This window comes from Melospiza georgiana, chromosome 4, assembly GCF_028018845.1.
Source record: "Melospiza georgiana isolate bMelGeo1 chromosome 4, bMelGeo1.pri, whole genome shotgun sequence".
In the NCBI taxonomy this organism is placed as follows: Eukaryota; Metazoa; Chordata; class Aves; order Passeriformes; family Passerellidae; genus Melospiza; species Melospiza georgiana.
Genome location: NC_080433.1, coordinates 65,253,987 through 65,273,791, shown reverse-complemented (window position 1 = coordinate 65,273,791; position 19,805 = coordinate 65,253,987). Strand labels below are relative to the sequence as shown.

Sequence of the window (19,805 nt, the reverse complement as noted above, 5' to 3'; positions counted from 1 at the left end):
GGCTCTGAAAAGGATCTTACCCTGTATTTACAAAGGTGGATTGGACTTTATTTCCTGTTTCTGCAGCATTCAGAATAATTCTTTGTTCCATTGAGAAGATTAAGGGCAGTGTTTGATTAAAAAAAAAAAAAAATTAATGAAGTGCCTAACAGAGCTATTATTCATTTTGAAAGTCAGTTGCTGTGGTTGCCATAGTAATAACAAGCTCTGTATTAAAGTTATTTTCTATATGTACTGCCTGTATTATAACGTGCTGTTGGGGGAGCTGCAGTTCTGTGCATCTGTTTTTGAAAGAATTTTCCAGCTTTTTATAGTTAAAATATCCAATGAATTTATGTTGCAGGAACATAAAACTTGTAAATCTAGTTTATCATATCTATCATGGAGTTGCTCATGCAGGCCATGACTTCATGTAGCCATGTATAGTAATATCAATGAAATAACAGCTGTATCAAAAATGAATAATACATACAGAGACATTTTGAACTCCTTTAATATTTCCTATTTCTTATATATTTGTAATGGGTAGAATGATTAGCTTGTAGTTTCAAGAAAAATACTTGTCGACTTGGTTGTTTGGCCTCGTGTTTTAGGTGTAGTGGGTAATAACTCCAGTAATTGCTTGTACAGTTAAAAGCTGGCAAACTAATGGCATGTTTTCTTTGTAAAATTCTCCATGAAATATTTATGGAATATAAGAAGTCTTTAAATCTAAATGCAGTTAAAGGATAGTCCTAAGATTTGTTAGAACAATTGCTTTAAACTTTTTCTTTCTCAGAAAGAGGAAATGTATCTGGAAATTTACTGTAGTAAGCCAGATCAAATTTTTTCCTAAATTAAATTAATCATATTAATTTGAAGCATTTTCATACCACATTATACCTTCATAATAAAATATCCTAAAGCAATGTTTCTGTGAAGAGTAACTGCTGTCTCCTAAGCAGAAGTGATAGTTGGCTAGTAGGAGCAAATTGAGATACTTTTTGTCTAAAATCTATGGGGATTTATAAATTCTTTCATACATTGGTCACAGAATTGGTTACAGAATTATGTCAAGTAATGAGGCAGCTGAAAAACAGACTAACAATTGGGGTTTAAACTGTTTTTCAGAAAGTATCCTTTTAGTTTGGGAAAGAGTTCACAGACAGGGTTTTACAGGTACTGTTTTTGGATCTGGCTTATTTCAGCTGGTTCTTTGCTCATTCTTTTTAAAAGTGATTGTGTCTGTAATTAGAATGTTTACAAGTGCTCATTTTCAAAATAATTGTTCTGGAAGTTTAGGAAAACATTATTTGTATTGAAACAAGAATATTTTTTGCAGTACTCTCTTGATTGAAAATGTGTGTCTGATTTGTAGGTGCTATTAATACTCTTTTGTAGAAGGTCTGTGCTTGGGAACATGCTCAGGGACTCAAAATTAGGATGTCTAATTCCTTGGGAAATCTACCAGGGGAAGGAGTTGCTCTAATGACAATTCATTGATGTTATGCTTTGACTAGGTAGAAAGTAATTTAATTAATTATTAAACTATTTGTCATTGGCTGAAATGTTACAAAGTTCATAAAATAGTTTGTGTTGGAAGGGACCCTTAAGACATCTAGTTCAATACCCATGCAATTAGCAGGGACAAATTCAACTAGATCAGGTTGCTCTGAGACCCTCACCCAAACATGGGATATTCACAACTCCTCTGGGCAACCTGTGCCTGTGTTTCACCATCTTCACTGTAAAAAAATTTCTTCCTTACACCTAGTCTGAAGCTACTGTCTTTCAGATTAAAACCATTACCCCTTGTCGCATCAAAACAGATGCTGACAAAAGTCTGTCCCCATTTTTCTTATAAGCTCCCTTTAAGTATTGAAAGGCCACAACAATGCTGCCCAGAGCCTTTTCTTTTCCAGGCTGAACAACTCCAACTCTCTCAGCCTGTCTTTATAGGAGAGGTGATCCAGCTGATGCCACAAGCTAAACAGTTTCCTTTAATGAAAGTTCTTCATGGTGCAAATACAGCTAGATACACACATAATACAGGGTGACAATTTTATTAGTCTAACAAATTAGCATACTTAAGAGAAATCATCCAATTAGAAGAACAGTTAATTAAGTAATCTCCCTTTTGTTTCTGCCCCCCACTGAAGCTGCCTCTAGCTTATAACCCCCCATTATTATGGATATAATACATAGTGACAAAGTAGTGGTTCACACTATAGAGGGAAGACTAAATAAGATTCCAGGAAGGTTAGCTTATTGTTCCAAAATTTAGTTAATGGGGTAGGAAAAGTAACTATAGTTAGTTGAGGAGCTATATAACTATATAGTAGTAGTCTACAGAGCTACAACTATATGGAAAATATAAAAAACCCAAAAATCTCTTTAGCATTACAGCCCCTGATCATCTTCATGGCCCTCTGGACTCGCTCTAAAAGGTCCATGTCTTTCTCTTACTGAGGACTGTAGAGCTGGATGCAGCACTCCATGCCCACCTGGAGGTCTCACCAAAGAGTAGTAGAGGGAGCACAATTACCACCCTTGACCTGCTGGCCATGCTGCTTTTTGAGGACAGGTTTGGCTTTTTCACCTGTCCAGCCTCTCTACTGTCCAACAGTACCCACCAGTCCTTCTCCCATGTGTATTGCCCTAATCCCTCTATCCCCTGGCCTGTAGTGATACTGGTTGGTTGCCCCAGCCCACATGCAGGACCTTTCAGTTGTTCTTGTTAAACCTGATGACATTCCCATGATCCCACTTCAACTTGTCCAAGTCCCTCTGAGTGGCATCCCAGCTCTCAGCTTTATCAACCACACCACTCAGCTCAGGGTCACTGTAAATTTGCTGAGGGTGCACTTGATCCCACAGTATGTGTCACCAACACAGAATGATGCTGGGCTCAGTCTGGACTCCTGAGGGGCACCACTCATCCTTGATCTCCAGCTCGACCATTGCTCCCTGGATGTGCTCATTCAAGCAATTCTTCATTCACCAAAGAGTCCATCCATCAAATCCACTTCTGTCTCCAATATAGAGAAGGATTTTGTGGAGGACCATGTCAAAGGCTTTACAGAAGTCTAAATAGATGACACCTGTAAAGCCTTTCCTTGTCCACTGATTAGTCACTCCATTGTAGAAGGCCAAAGTGCTGCTCAGGCAGGACTTGTTCTGGTCAGCTGTGCTGGCTGTCTCAAATCACATCACTGTCCTGCCTTCACAGAGCTTCTAGGAAGGTCTGTTCCATAATCTTCCCAGGCACAAAAGTGAGGCTGACCAATCAGTAGTTTCCAGGGTCCTCTTTTTTAAAAAAATTAAGTCTCTAAGGTAACCTGAGAACTGGAATGTGAGTATTTCAATTATATGTGGTTATTTGATATTTAGGAACTCACCTGTTGAGTAATTTTTAAGAATAAAGCCCATCTTAAAGACTGTAATAGAGACGCTGTAAAATTTAGTTATGTATGTCTAATAAAATGCACATGTAATTAATGTATTTTAACAGCAGTATTAGAATTTAGCTTCACTGTAAGTCTTTTATGTATGTCTAAAATGGTACTCCTGTGTATATGCTTTAATTTTTTTTCCTCTTCACCAGAAGCATTTTTATTTTATGTTATATTAACCTTAGTCTAAACCTTCCAGGAATAACTTTGGTCCTGCTGTTGTAATTGCTGTTGGATAGGGCAGGGTCCTTTGTTTTCTTTCCTCTTGTTTTGGTGATGAACCATCAGAGGAAAGCAGAATGTGATTTGATGCTTTAGCAGTAGTGTCATGCAGGGGTCAGACTGTGTGCTTTTGGGGTTTGCCACTACACCTGATAAGAATTCTGGCCCCTTTGAGTTTTACTGTGTGCTCTTTATCACTGGCAAAATAGTAGTTGAGGTCACTATAGTGAGAAGTTAGGCTGGAATTCTCTGTGTTTTTTGGATTAGTCTGGGATCCTGGAAATTCAGAAGGCTATGATATAGGACAGCAGTCAGTGTGAAGAAATGGAACTATCACATACCCAGGGCTAATGGTTTGTGATGGAATTGACTTAACTCTCAGTTGTGCAATCATCTGTCTTACAGTCCTCTGTCCTGAAAGCAATTTCTGTACCACTTATGAAAGCAAAACCAGAAACAAAAGCCTTGAGAAAGTTCAGAAGGATGGCATGACAACAGAGCAGAGGAGGTTATTAAATGCAATAGAAGGTTATTAAATACAATCCAAAAGGTAAAGTTCTGTGTCAAATAGGGAGAGCAGAGCAGCATATAAATCCTGTCAGGCCAAATGAATGGAAGCATTTCTAAATGAGAGTTTGAGAAGCAACTTGGAAGCATATAAAAACTAGCTTTAAATGTTTTTCTCAGATATGTTGGGAGAAGGAGCATTGCTGAAGATTTTGTGGGCCCAGCAGACAATCTAGGTGTAAAAAGAGCTCCCAGAGAGGATAAGGCAGTGGCAAAGCAATGTAAATAATTGTGTTCAGCACGGAAGAATCTTACATGATGGATAAATAGAGAATCTGTTTCAAATAAGTGTTATGTTGTAAAAAACCACATCATTTGTCCCTGGTTTTCATTTCCATGACCAGTGCTGAGATTTCCTTCCAGAAAGAGCAGTCCTTTGAACCCACTCCCATCATGTGTGTTTCTGTTTGAAATTACATGATAGCCCAAGCTATCCCTAATCAAAGGAAGTGTATGTTCATTGCAGAATAGCATCAGGAGGGGAGGGAGGGAAAATCAGCTGTGTTCCAATTTGTTTTTGTATTTTCTATCTTTGGTCTTAAATGAGTTACTTAAAAGTAAGTGGAATTTTTATACTGGGTGATTTGGGATGATCTGCCACTCAATCATATGCTTCACATTTCTGATTGTGACAGTAGATCTGCATGTTTTCCTTTTTTATACTTACTTTACATGTGCTGTTTTCAGAGGTTGGGATCTGTGTTTGTGCATGGATTTCTATTCAGGTGAGTTAAGGGTGGAGCAAAAATATGGAAAGGTGAAAGATTAGAGTGGGTTCGGTGGGTATAGAGTTGAGAATTGACAACTGTGTTACTAGTAAATAATAAAAGTGGTTGCTGAGTTACAATTTATTTTCTATTTTCTTCATATACTGACTACATAGTTTATAAATGGTATGATTGTGCATAAAGGTAGCCAAAACTTGAAACTTGAGCAAAATGATTGTGTAGGGAAATAATAAACTAATGCACAAGATAAGTTTTCATTCAGCCTGGACACAAATAGATTAGACCCAGTAAAGCATATTTGTTCATAAATACTGCACAAGGACGAGTAGAGCAGGAATATGCACAGCTGGAGGTTTTGCTTTTGAAGACTTGAGGCTTTCATTGGTATTAAAACAACTGGAGCTAACTGTCATGCTTTGGGGTGGAAGGGAAATACATATATATATAATTTGTAGATTGTTTCGTTAAGGTAGATATCTTTTTTTTGTTGTTTTTGTTCATAAACTATATGGAATACTGGTTTTCTACTCTTGTTCATATTATATGTTTATTCTGACCAGTTCCTGCCTTTCTGGCTTTTAGAGGAATATAACCAGTGGTACTGTGACTTATGCTGTAGTGCTTGGTATGGTGTGGATTTACTTGGAATCAGATCATGGGTGGAATTGCAGAAGTGGTAGGGGCTGCATGCCAATGCTAAAGCTGCTTGGAGGCTGGGCAAACTCCCTGGGCTGTGCAGAGCTACTGTAGATGATGTGAGAAATTGCTGTATGTAACAAACCACAGTGTGAGAAGCTGACACAAGCTGTAGATGGCACCCTATGGTATGCCTGGATTTCACAAGTAGGAATTTCACAAGGAGGAATTGTGTGAGAGGTGCCCAAACAGTGCCATTGTATGGAGAGAAGCACTGAGAGGTCACTTAGGGAAGTGCAGTGTTACAAGTCCAATGGTGCCTGATAATCATTTCAGAAATTCCATATTTAGGTATAGCAGTAGCAAAACTGGGACCAGGAAGGGAAGAAATAATTGGAGTGATTTGTTAAATGGGGCAGAGAAAAGGAAGTAGAAGCGTGCTGGAAAAAGAAGATCAAAAAATGGGAAACAGGGTTAAGGGATGTGACCAGCTGCTGTCTGGGGTTCGTGTTGGGCAGCTTGTGTGTGATGATCACAGCTGGAGTATGACAATAAATTAAACTTCTTTCAGTTGCTTATTGCACCTTTTCTCATTGAATCCTTGTGTTTGCAGTGATGGCATACTCATAACAAAGTGTATTTGTTGTGCCAGCCTGTGACTTCTTGAATTTATCTCTTAATCTGTCTGTTTTGTCTGACAAGTTCTACTTTCTTTTTTTTTTTTTTTTTGCAACTTTGGTTCACACTGGACTCTAGTAGTGTCATATTTTTATAATGTTACTGATCCTTACGTAATTTTTTTTATTCTTCCAATGCCACTCAACTCCTTGAGAGGAAGGATAAGGGGGAAATTTATTGTGCACTGTGAAATTTCTTGCAGTTATGTGTATAAGCATGCTTTCATGCTTCCTCCATCCATGCATATTTAGTGTGCAGAAGTACTGTGAACTTCTTAATGTTTTTTGAAAGCATATACTGCTGCCCCTTATTTTGTGCAGACTTTAATAATATTACAACTGTTTTACCTGCTTTGATACACTGTATTCCTTTCACATGTATCTCAAAAATATTTGGAAGAATAATACATTTATATAGTAGGTTGCCAACTGTGACTATACAAGGCATGTATACTAAACAGTAATGCTGAGAAATACTCCAGAGAGTTACCTTATCACACTCAGTACCTACTACCATAGGTGTCCCTATGGATAGCAATTATCCAGTATTTTATTAATTCATTAGGATTGCCCTATATTTCTGTAATCACTGGATTTTCTAAGAAGACCATTGTTGTGAACACCTTTATGCTAATTTGAATGTATCTGTGTATGTAAATTGGTAGTAATTTCCTTGCTTCTCATGAAACCATTGTGTTTTAATAGATGAATTGAGAAAATTGAGTTGGTCTGGCATTCCCAAACGGGTTCGTCCAATTGCATGGAAGCTTCTTTCAGTAAGTTGTGGGTTTTTTTTATTTTATTCTTCCTCTGCATTTAGTACTAATAGTTTTTTCAAGCATTGCAAATGATTTTGTATGAATTGTAATCCATCAGTGATGGCTGGAAATGTGTCTTGTGCTGAATTGTAATGGAAGTTATGTTCTTTTACTCGGTTTCAGGATTAATCTATCAAATTGAAAGGAGAGGGATGAGAAGTAGTAGTAAATCGTGCCAGCTGTATATCTTTATTTTTCAGCCTGGCTGTCTGTGAAAGAAGGGCTCGTGATAACAGTGGCTTCTTTCAACCAGTTTTGATGGAATGGTGGAGAGTTCAAAGACAAGTGCATTCTTGACAGTTTTCTGGAAAACAGACACACAGTAGGGAAAGCAAAGACTATCAGCGTCCTACGAAGGGCTTCATTCTGACTTCACATTAAAGTAACTGCAAGAAAGGATTAACACTGTAGTGAGGAAAAGCAGTGATAGCATCTATGGGTGTTTTTGGCTGATTCTTCTGTAGTGCTTTATGATGAACAATTCTGAACCACTGTGTCAATTGTGTTGTGGCATTGGCTCTCCTGATGTCAGCCCTGTGAGGCAGTTCAGAGACAACCTCAATAAAAAGCTAATCCCTTGTTTGTGGTGTGAGTTTTTGGCTGGCTGAGCACTCTTCTCCTTCCCTATGGCCAGAGGGTATTGCAATGGCTGTAGCTTGGGAGTAGGTTGGCTGAAGTGCCATGGAGGTGTTTCAGTTGGGCATGTGGGAGAAGCTTGTGGAAATATGTGATTCACTGGGTTTGGTGTTACACAATAGGATTGTTTTCTTCTTGGTGTTTGCACTATGTTTAAAAAGGTTCTTCTGCAAAAATGCAGTTCTTCGTAAAGGTATTTTTCATGTCTATCTTTTCAGCTATAATGCTTGTGATGACAACTAGTTAAGCATTTTGGCTGTTATTTGTCTGCCTGTGGTTGGGAGAAAGTTTATGAGGATGTTTGTATAAAAAAGAAGCAGAATTCTCATGATGTCTGCTCTCCAGAGGCTGTGAAAGACTCTTTCTCAACAAATCTTTGTGCATTTAAGAACTGTTTAAAATTCTGAATTATACACACACACCAGTTTAGCACTATCGAATTTCTCAGAGAGTAGACTTAAATAGCTTTGCTTTTTATAGAATAATTCTGTAGGGAATGCAAAGTATTTACTTCAGATTGACACTGATTTCCAGTGACTGAAAGAGTCTTTCTTGTTGATGAGTTCTACTAAATTTGCAGCTTAGTTCCTTCTAATGCTAAATGCAGATGCAGTTTAATGGTGGATATTCAAATATCCTGCTGTAATTGAAATTAAACATGAAGCTTACAATTTATTTTAGTTCTGTTTCCAAAGCTATATGTGATTTTGCTTGTAAAAAAGGCATTTTTTTTTCTCTTGAAGTTTAGGATGTCTGTTTTAAAATTTTAAAAAGTAAGAAAAATTATGACTAACTCAAAGTTGACTCTGAAATGTAGTAAGCTAAAGCATAAGCATTTTAAGTTCTGAATCAGAAGACTGACAGTAGGGTTTAGAGAGTTGGAGTTATGCAAATTATAAAAATATAAAATGAGCTGACTCCTCTTGCTTTCTTGTAAGAGCATAGGCTTTCCTTGTGCTTTAACTTAAATCCAGAAGTTGATTTTAATTTAGTATTCCTGGTCCAGATAATGCCTAAGTGTAGAGTTCTCTTGTTCTGTTGCCTTAACAATTCCAGAATCTGTTTCAGTTCAGTTTCTAAATTCATCTTGCCTTATCTTATCTCTGCAAAAACCTGCTTTCAGATTACATTTTTTGTACTTTGTCAATTAATTGGATTTTTTTTTTTTGAGTAAGGGTTTTATGAAACTGGCTTTTTTATTTTGTTTGTTTGTTTTTTTCTGCCTCCAAATGGCAATATTTTGAAAATTCTTAGCTTTTCTTAGGTAAGTAAGTCCTGCTGTGATTTCTTATCTATTATGTAGCCCTCATTTAGTACGTTTTGGAAACTCAAAGACAAGTCTTTTAGTAATCATTACTTTTCTATACTGTAAGGCAGCATTTTCTTTCATCTTCTTTCCTGAGTGGGAAAGAAAAGTGCTTTCAGTTTTTTGGCCATAAGCTCCACCATGCTTTTCTGGTGGTAACCTAATAGTGACCTACTGTTAATGTCCCAGGTAAGGGGGACTAATAAGGATAATCCCAGGGAGTGTTTAAAGCCAGGCTGAGTGGAGCTCGGAGCAACCTGGTCTAGTGGGAGGGGGGTTGGAGCTAGGTGATCTTTAAGGTCCTTTCCAACACAAACCATTTTATGATTCTATACAGTCACCAGGAGCTCCTGGGGAAATAAGTGTTCATAAAAATCAAGTGACATTTTGGTTAAAGATTTGTTGCAATACTAAAAAAACAACCAGACAACTGAAGAAACCAAAGCATGTTATGGTTTTATGTTTGTTTTGCAGTTATTAAAAGTCTTATTTAAAAAGCCCAGACTTAATTTTTTCTCAGGTAACAGAGTATACTTGGTGCTAACTGAGGCAGATGATGATTGTTTTGTTTGAAAAACCAGCATAGAAATTGGAATTCTAAAAATATAATTTAAGAAATGGATCAGTTATTTGTTACATAGTCAGGATGGTAATAATGTTAACAAGTGTTTGATGAAGACAGTTTTTCACTATAATACTCTGTTGATGTTATGCATGTCTACTGGTAGCAACATATAGTAAAAAAAGGCATGATTTATTTTTAATATATAGCTAAAGTGTTAAGCACACTGTACCTAAACAGCAAGAACTGTAGAGGCTCTCTTCTCTTTTGAACAACAAAACCAAAGATATGTTTACAAAAGCCTTTGGAGGAAATTAATGAGTAAACGGATTAAACTCTCCACCAATTTATTCTCTGCTGATACGTTGCAAGCCTTCCCAACTTTTAAAAATAAAACCTAATTTGTAAAGTGAACAGGAAACATGACATGTGGAATTGAAAGATTAGTTCAGTCTTTGAAATTGAATAATGGCAAAAAGACTTGCTGAGAAAGTATCGGTGTGCTTCAAACAGTCACATTTGATTTAAAAAATGAATTATTTTCTAAAGCAACCAAATAAGATATCCTACAGGGAAGAAACCACTACTGTTGAGAATAAATGGGAACACTACTGTTGAGAAGAAATAAATTTTATTCAGTAAAATTATTGAATAAATTCAATATTTAACACAAAACACTGGGATAGGATATTAAATGTCAGACAAAGTCTTTAGGAAAAAGTGAAGCTGGTGAGGTTTAAAGTACTTGGAGTCAAACACAAGTCTGTATATCTTAAAGAAATTCATTTTGCCAAAGAAAGTACCTCTTAAGGTATTTGAAATGTAATATGGCTTGTATACTTATTCTCCTGTCATTATAAATGAAGTAATTAAAGTGTACAGGAATAACATTTTTAATACTTTTAATATAGTGTAATAGAATTGTATAGGTTGGGAAGGACCTGTAAGGCTGTGTAGTCCAACCATAAGCTCAGCCCTGCCAAGTCCACCACTAAAGCATGTCCCTAGGGCCAATCTGTGTGTCTTTTACTGCCTCCAGGGATGGGGACTCAGCCACTTCCTTGGGCAGCCTGTTCCAGTGCTTGATAATCCTTTCCATGAAGAAGTTTTTCCTAATATTGAATCTAGGCCTCCCTTGCTAATGTATATAATGCCTACTTAAAGGCAATTGAGTTAATACACAGTGTTTAAAAATTTAATAAAATTGCTCCAGTACTGGCCACATAGAAGTTAAGGAACTTTCATGTTAATAAAGTTACCTAAACTTATTTATTTAAGCTTTTCTCCTCCAAAATCAATACCATTTTAGTATTTTTGATGAGAAATTGCATTTTGCAGGAAAAAAAAAAAAAAAAAAAGCAGCTGTTTTTATGAGATGTTTGTATTTGAACTTTATAGGAGTTGGAGGGATTAGAAAAAATAGTTTAGTAAAGGATTATTTAGATTTGTGTGGGAGTACTTGGCACTGCATCAGTTTGTTAGAACTCTTATCACATGTAATCAAATGCCAGCAGTGCTTTTTGTAAGGCAAAGAATAATGTCTTTATAATTTCACTGTTTTCTCAGGGCTATCTTCCTGCAAACGTGGACCGAAGAGAAAGCACTTTACAAAGAAAACGCAAAGAGTATTTTGCATTTGTTGAACAATACTATGATTCCAGAAATGATGAAAACCACCAAGATACCTACAGACAGGTAGAACACCTGATTGAATTTACCTTTATCTACAGAACATCTTCTAAAGGACTTAGATTCTTTTTGAACTTTGGTGTTGTTTTTCTCTGTTTCTTTAATCTTATCAGATAGACAGCCCTCTAATAGTTTTCCTAAATTTTAAAAGAAAAATATGAAGTAGTTTTCATCTGAAATTCAAAATAGTGGATTTCTTTTAATGTTAGCATTAGTGTTGCCATGGTTTTCTGTTTAAAAATAGTTGCATTTTCAAATCTTTGATCTCCTGCTCAAACCCTCTTTCAAATAAGTGAAGATGGACAGGGAAGGTACAATGGTGACTGTTTCTTACTGGCTCCAAACTTCTGCATAAGAAGTTGAGACTGGATATGATGTGCAACATAAATAAACATAGGGTGTCAAACTTTCACAATCACCCAGATAAGCAGATAACTTTTCTTCAAGTTTTTTATTGAAATGAGTATTTTGTAACACTGAGCAATGATACTTTAGCCTTCCTTGGGACAGAAGAAGCTACGATGTTTCTTTCAGCTTCAAGACTAATCTTTACTAACAAGAAGTATGTAGCATCACTAATACAAGTCTTGTGAGTAGAAGAAAAAATCATTACTTGAGCGCTTTGTTGCATAAAAGTCCTTTGTGAAGTTTGGAAAAAAACTTTAGGAATACTGGTATTTTTGTGCTCTCTTCTTGATTGTCAAGTATGTTAAAGAGGTCTAAACCCTTCTTTCACCTTTGGACATTTGGACTTGATGATATTACAGGCCTTTTCCATTATTAATGATTCTATAATAGTGGCAGTTGAATATGACTTCGGAGAAGTAGTAATATTTTTTTACTCATAATTACCCTAAGGTCATGAGTATTGCCAATGTGATAATAATTTGCAAATAATTAAAATGTGATGTAAGGATCCTAGAATGTGAATACAAATATATGTGTTTTTAAATTTTGCTTCATTGAAAGATTAATGTAAAGATTTGGCTGTACATTTTGAAATACAGTAAAAATCCATGTTATCCCAAATGTAATGAAACAATGGAATTACAACTAATAGTGTAAACCAATGGAATTGTTTTAAGTATCATGTTGCTTAGAAAGTGTGCTGTTGGTTCCTTTTACAGTATTCTTCTTTGTCTAATTAGATCCACATAGATATACCACGCATGAGTCCTGAAGTTTTAAGACTTCAGCCCAAAGTAACAGAGGTAAGAATGATATTTTCTTTTTTTTAGAGGAAGCATTTTTTTAATGAATCTGATATCACAGTTTGATTATTAATTGATTTCATTACACTTGCTATTTTGACTTCAGAACATGCTTAAAGACGTAAAAAAAAAAAAGGACGTATAAGTAGAGGTTAAGAATAGCAGTGCAAGTATGAGTAATAAAAGCAAAGGCAGCTCATTAATTTCCTGTATTGAATCTGTCAGTTTTTATTGTGGTCTTGTGCCCTTGAGGGTTTTTCCCCCTTTTTTTCCTTTTTATGTATTTTGTTAATACTGTGTTTCTTAAGTAATCCAGAGCACAGTCCTTTGGTTCCATGTATTTGTCAAAATCATTTAAGGTCTGAAGTTCTTAGAGTGTTCCACTTGGGAAGTTCTCCTTTTTGAATTTGTAGCAGGGCTGGTTTGAGTGCCTTATCTGATTTTGCATCCTTGTAAGTTTTGTATGTTGAGTACACAATTTAAATTGTTTTACTAATATTATAACTATAAAATTAATGTAAATATATAATAATGTGATTAATGGTAAATGTATTAATCAAATTGGCCTATATTGTTGGGGAATTGAATCTCATAGGGACTTTTCATTTTGAGGTATATAGATCATAAATAGCATTGATGGTGTGGATTAACCTTTTTCAATTATTTAATTTAACTCTCCAACTTACTGTCTTTTCTAATGTTTCTAGTTAGACCTTCAAATGTATTGCCATGAAGCTTCTGTTCATACAATTACAGATCCAAATAGAACATAATCTGGTTGTTCATTATGAGAACTTAAATGCAGAACTAGCTTTCATTTGGTTTTCCATTGTTTAAACAATTATTTGTTTAATGGCAGTGCTCTTCCACACTTTGGAAAATTGGTTTGAAGAAATAGCCTAGTACAGTGTTTCAAAAGAAAAGCCTATAAATATAGGGCTGTCCCCCTGCTTTCTGCACAGTGTGTTTTACCTGGGCTGTTCTAAGGATGGATCAAGGAGTAGTATAAATACAATCAAGGGACAGTAACAAAGCAATACTGGCAAGAAATTATTAAATAAATTAATTAGATCAGGGCTACTGAGAGAATGGGCTTGCATCTGTCTTTTACTCTCTCTGTGATCTTAACCAAACTCTACTTACTTAATGCCATTGTAAAAAAGGGTCATACCACCCAATTTCTCCAGTGTTTCTTTCTCTTGCTTCCTGAGTTTCTGGAGACCTACCATAGCACCATGAAATCCCTCAGGCCCCACAGGGATCCTTTCTTCCTCCCAAGGGCTCTTGCAGAAAGGATGTGTTGTTCCCAGAGCTGATTTTACTAGAGAGAGAGAAGATGATGTTGGTCTCTGGTGAGCAACAGTTACTCCCACCTTTTTAAAGCTTCAGAAACTCAGCACATCTATAAACCTCACAATCTCCTGACTTAAATTTTCAAATGCTGCTATTCCAAGATTTTTGTTCTTCTTGGTGCTATCAGTCTCTTTTGCCAAAGAGCTTTTAATTAGAGTTAATAAGGCTGTTTTAATTTCTTATCTGATCTCAGAGTTTGGTTTCTGTAATAAAATGTTGCAGTTTAGAAAAAGATATTTTGAATCTGATGTGCTGAAATAACTAGTTATTATGTGTTTCTTTTAAAATCAGTTTAAAGTGTTCCTTTTTTATGAGAGTTGAATGGGTCCTGGGTGAGGAGAAGGCAGTGTTGGAGCAAGGATTTAAAGGACTAAAAATGACTTAGTAGTGTTCCTGGAAAAGGAGAATTAAAGAGTGGGAGGTGATCTTTCATATAGTGCACTCAAGTTATTTTAAAGACTAATCAATTTTGTTACAGCTAAATAATAAGTAGCTAATAGACTGGTCTAATTTATTATCTTTTCTTACTTTAACTGTATTTTGTTGAAATGGAAAGCACATGGCTGTGTACTTCCCATCTATGCTTGCATATTATACATAATAGTTTCAAGAAAACTGCACAATTTAAAATAGTTTAAATTTTGTCCTCCCTCTCTTTTTTTTTTTTTCCTTTCCCTCCTCTACTTAGAAAACAAAAAGCAAATTTTCAAAAGCTTTTGAATTAAGGCTTTGGAGGTTTTAAAGTTCCTCTGAGCTGGGAAAACCCACAAGTAATTCAAACCTTCATTTAAGCTGATGGATTCTTTTCTTTATGTATATGAATATAATTCTTGCTGTAATTATGAATGAGAATCAAATTCAAAAGAGAATAATAGATTGGTAATGACATCTCATGAGATGTAGTGTCTCATAGTAGAAAAATAATTCCAGTTTTTGTTGCTGGTTTGGAAATTAAGAAGGGATCCTTTTGGGAAAGTGACCTTTTTAATGAGTCCTATTTGAATACAGTCATGAGTGTTGTATAGAAACTTAAACCAGCCTGCTGTTCAGGTTTTCAGTGTTCATTTTTATTGATTCAAAACAGTAAATGAAACTTTATGAAAATGGATAGGAAACTGAAAATGCTATTCAGTGTGTATTTCAGCATTTCTGATTGGAAGTATTTAGGGATATTAAAGCTGATGTGCCTTCACAAAATGGTGCTTCCTGTTCAAAAATATAACACCTCCCCTGCCCCCCCCCCCACCCCAAACAAAGGCAAATACCACCCCCTCATACCTGGATTTTAAAAACATTTTAAAATGCATAGGCTTCTGAATTTGCAGTGCAAACTGCATCTTGTCAGGTTCTGAGGAAGTGAAAGGTTGGTGGTACAAATTTGTGAATTGTTTGACTTCAGACATGCCTTCATGAAAAAACACCATGTTTATAGTTTCTGCAGTGGGTATTTTGATGGATTGTTCTTACTGAGTTTGGTTGGTTGTTGACTGTGCATATTTTGTAGCCCCATCACACCATGAGTTTTTTATTTAGCCTAGTGCATAACCCTGTTCTGCATTCTGCAGTTGCTACTTTAATAGGTTTCTCTAGTCAGCTCATTTAGAAAGTTGTTTGAATTTGCAGTATGTTAAACATGTCCTTTTTCAGAAGTGAAACACAGAATGATAACTCTCATAATACTGAGAAACTACTGTTGCTGAAAGTAGAAGTGGCAATGGACAGAGGCAGCAGAGTAGCTGTGAGCTAACTAACTTTGCTAGATTGGCAGCTTTCCAGTAATACTAAAAATATTACATAAACAGCTTTAATTTCATCAGGGTATGATTACATGAAATGTAAAAGCATGTTGTAAATGACTGAGTGTAAAATCTTTATACAGTTATTGACAGACAGTGAAACACCACTGGCTTTTGCCTAAGGGGCAGAGGTTGGTGTTTGGGTTTTTTTTGGTTTAATATGCAGCTGTTGTTAAAATGCATGTGGTGACAGAACTAGTACCAAGAATTTGTAGCTAAAGGAAAGAGCATCTTGGCTAATGGAAACAAGAGGCTTCTATAGAGGATTTGCTAATGAATACTTCCCTTTTTGCCTTATCTCTAAAATCACACTGCACAAAAACTGACTCTCAATTGGGGTTGTAATGGATCAGATGTGAGCTGTCTTAAGATTTGTTTTTCAGTGCCCACCAAAACTTTGTATTTACTGTTGTTGACTGTCTCCCCTGTTCTGTGAATTGTCAGCCAGGGAAACACAAAACCTGGAGAACAGTTGACTCCTGAAAGAAAGCCTGTAGGAGAAGGATAGATGTTGATATTGAGACTTGTTTTCAAAGCAAAAGATGCAAATATTTTTCAGCTTCAGGTAACTTATGTGGAAGCCTGTGATGGGAATTTCAAGCACCAGGATGTGAGTCCTTTATGCTAAGACCTTTCCTTACTTAAAAACAACTCCAAGAGGATTTTTAAACTAAATAATGAGTCTTTATTTAAAATTGAATTAAAACAGTCAGCTTATTAATCTAAAAAAAACCTTAAAGTGAGATTGAATATGAATAATCCTGACTTCACAAATAAACTACTTCCACGTATTACATCCTTTCAGGGCAGGTCCTTCACTGGCTTTCTTGAAGCCTGAGCGTTCATTGACTTCTGGAGATGAGGCAAACCACAGAATCCTTTGGTTCCTTCCAAAATGTCTCCTCCTTTTATTATTGAGGCCAGATCTGAAGAGCAGTATAGTTTGTGCTCTCATGAATGAGCAAATATTCTTTTGTTGCAGAAGATTATGTATCCCTGATTGCATGGCTGTAGTTAGGACAAAGCATGTAGCAGCTTTCACTCTGCTGCTTATTTGCAGTCTTTCAAAGGCACATAATATCTTCAGAAGCAAATAACTGAGCCAAGATACAGCCTGTTACAGACCTAAATGGAGTCAGAAAAAAGTTCTCTGATTTCTGTCCTCTCTTCTCTTCTCACACTGAGATATAATTTGGCCTCATGAGCTTTTGCAGATCCTAAACTTCTGTTACAGATACCTAAGCTTCAGTTTATGGAGTTGACAGGGTGAAGTTCTGTGATACAGCAGGCAGTTGCCTGTAGAAACATTTCCTGATTGTTTCAGGTTTTTTATTGACTAGTATGCAGATGCCTGGAATGTAGAACTTCACACTGGAGTATTAGGCAAGCTTAACTTTCATGGAATCTCTTTTCATGGGCATGTTGTTAAAAAAATCTAAACTATATCAAGTCCTTCTTTCTGTTACTTACGGATAAATAGAATATTTAGTAGAATACTTTTTTCAAAGAGATGAAAAATTATGGGAAGATAATTTCATATTTCTTTCCCTTGAGAAAAGAGGAATTTTGTATTACTGGAAAAGCTCCAGTGAATAAGAGCCACTTTGTATTAACTACTCTAACTGAATTATACACTAGGCTGGTTTTAACATGTGCTAATACCTTGAAAATGCTTCCTTTTGAAGAACTGAGAAACTTACATAGCATTGGGAGTTGGTTATGAATACCAGTGTTCATTTATGCTTTTGTATGCATGGTTTTTATTTTTTTATGCTACTTAACTCCATGATACAAAGTTTATCTGCAAGGATATTTTCAACATCCTCATGAGGGGAGGCAGATGGGCAGGTACCAATCTCTTCACTCCCAGGACCAGTGACAAGACTCAAAGAAATGGCACAAAGCTGAGTTGGGGAGGTTTAGGTTGGATATCAGGAACAGGCTTTTCACTCCAAGAGTGGTTGAACCCTGGAGCAGGCTCCCCAGGGAAATGGTCACAGCACCAGCCTGACAGAGTTCAAAAAGTATTTGCCAGTGCTCTCAGGCACATGGGGTGATTCCTGGGGTGTCCTGTACAGGGCCAGGAGTTGGACTTGGTGGTCATGATGGGTCCTTTTCAACTCAGGATATTCTGTAATTCTGTGATGTTATGATAATTTACAAGTGTTATGTTTAAAATGTGCTTATCACTTGTTAAATTAAATTGCTGGCTTCTTTAACTCTTTTTCAGATCTTTGAAAGAATTTTGTTTATCTGGGCAATACGTCATCCAGCCAGTGGATATGTTCAGGGCATAAATGACCTTGTTACTCCTTTTTTTGTAGTCTTCGTTTGTGAATACATAGGTAAGATTTGTCTTAATACTGAATTACGAATTAGTATCGGTTTTGAAGCATCATTTTTGTTTTAATCTAACGGTTTGGATGAGCTAATCAAAGCATAATTTGATACATGAATTTTATCATAAATGTTTGTAATTATAAATCTGTATTGCTTTAAATATATACTGAGAAGCAACCAGATTTTGAGAGTAGTCAGTGATGTTCAGGAGCCATCTTGATTTCTGCTCAAGAAGTCTTCACTGTTTTATTTTCTCTTCTCAATCATGCTTTTTTTGAAAACTTTATATTCTATATGTGAACCGTACAACAGCAACAAAACAAAAAACGCCTACCCTGCAGGAAAAAAAAACACACTAAAGCAAAAAAAGTAACACATGAAACATGGATATTTTAAAATCAGTTGTGGGGAAATTGAAATCAAGGGAACCTATTAAACTGCATCTGTGACTGAAATAATGGCATCCTGGAATTAAGGTCTGAAAAGTAAGACGACAGTAATCAAATTTCTCTGGTTAAGAACTCTGCTCTTCTGAGACTTACAGCATTGGTAACAATGGTAGTGTCAACAACTCCATTTGTGCTGAGACTTTTGCTTTATGTGTGAATATACTTTTGAAAAAATAAACAACTTAGACATGAGTTAAATCTTTAATTTACAGGTTTATGTTTAAGTTGTTATAAGCATTATGAGAATGATGGACTACTAACAATAAGTCATTAGTAACTTGGGTATAACTATGGTATAAAAGGTAAGGTTTAACAGTAAAAATGATAATGTTAATCTGCTTTGAATTGAAATTGTTTTCCTTGTACTTGTGTTTATCATACACACATACAGTGAGAATTTAAGTGTGGTATATGTAAACTTGAGCAATGTATTGTCTGGCTACTTCAGTGGGGCTACCTGCAGTGGATTCTTCCTACCTTGCCTGTGCCAGCTATCCATAGGTGTATTAATCCAGATTGATTAGTTTTAATGAAGGACAGTTTATCCTTGAGTGGATGATAGACTATCCATTTACTCATTTGCATGGCAACACCTCTGTTGCTTTGTTCATTTCTTGTTTCATAGGAGGATGTTTCATTGCTAAGCAACTAATGAGAACTACTGCTGCTTTCTCCCTAATCATCTCCTAAGCAGGGTAGAGGCCTACTCCTGAGAGTATTTGCAGTTTCTGCCTTTTACTCTCTCATTTGACAGATCATGAAAATGTTCTTAATGATCCTAGAACAGTAGGGTCTCTAACAGACTTTAGGGTTGCTAATTGAAATAAGAAGTTCAAATGAGATGTGATTAGAGAATTGATATTCCATGTTAAATAGGCCATTTAATTAATATGGTAAATAAGTTTGTCTTTACCACCAACCTACATTTGGAGACTCATGATTGTTAATGTATTTGCCACTTTGTCAGGATTGTCATATTGGAGAGCATAGCTGTTCCTGTGAGTGTTTGGTGAAGAAAGACAAAATGTGAAAATGTTCAACCTTAAAAGATAGTTGGGGGAAATGTATGAAGCTCAGAAAACTGTATTCTGAAAGCTCATTTAAAAACTAGTATCTATATCATAAGAAAAAAAGCAAAATCAAGGTTTGTTTTTCTTTCAGTATAATGGTGGTCATGGCTAAGTGCTAACAGCAGTTATTTCCCCAGAGTCATACAAAAACTCTCAAAGATTTTTCTTTAAATAGCTTTTTGATTTGAAACTTTCTAATATTGGTTTGTACATTAAGCAGCTTTATTTATTGCAATCTTTTCACTATGGATTTTTGTATTTTCTTAATTTAACTGAAACTTTTTTGCTGCAATTCTAAGTCACTTGGATCCTAA

General features: G+C 35.9%; 1 protein-coding gene across 1 annotated transcript in view; it reads left to right on the top strand.

Annotated features, from left to right (window-relative positions):
* The window catches only part of TBC1D22A (TBC1 domain family member 22A), a 140,632-nt gene that overhangs the window by 13,412 nt on the left and 107,415 nt on the right, over nucleotides 1–19,805 (top strand). The window contains exons 5-8 of the mRNA XM_058022344.1: nucleotides 6,967–7,037; nucleotides 11,150–11,278; nucleotides 12,421–12,483; nucleotides 17,863–17,977. Of these exons, the coding sequence (XP_057878327.1) occupies nucleotides 6,967–7,037; nucleotides 11,150–11,278; nucleotides 12,421–12,483; nucleotides 17,863–17,977 (378 nt within the window). The remainder of the gene's footprint in view (nucleotides 1–6,966; nucleotides 7,038–11,149; nucleotides 11,279–12,420; nucleotides 12,484–17,862; nucleotides 17,978–19,805) is intronic.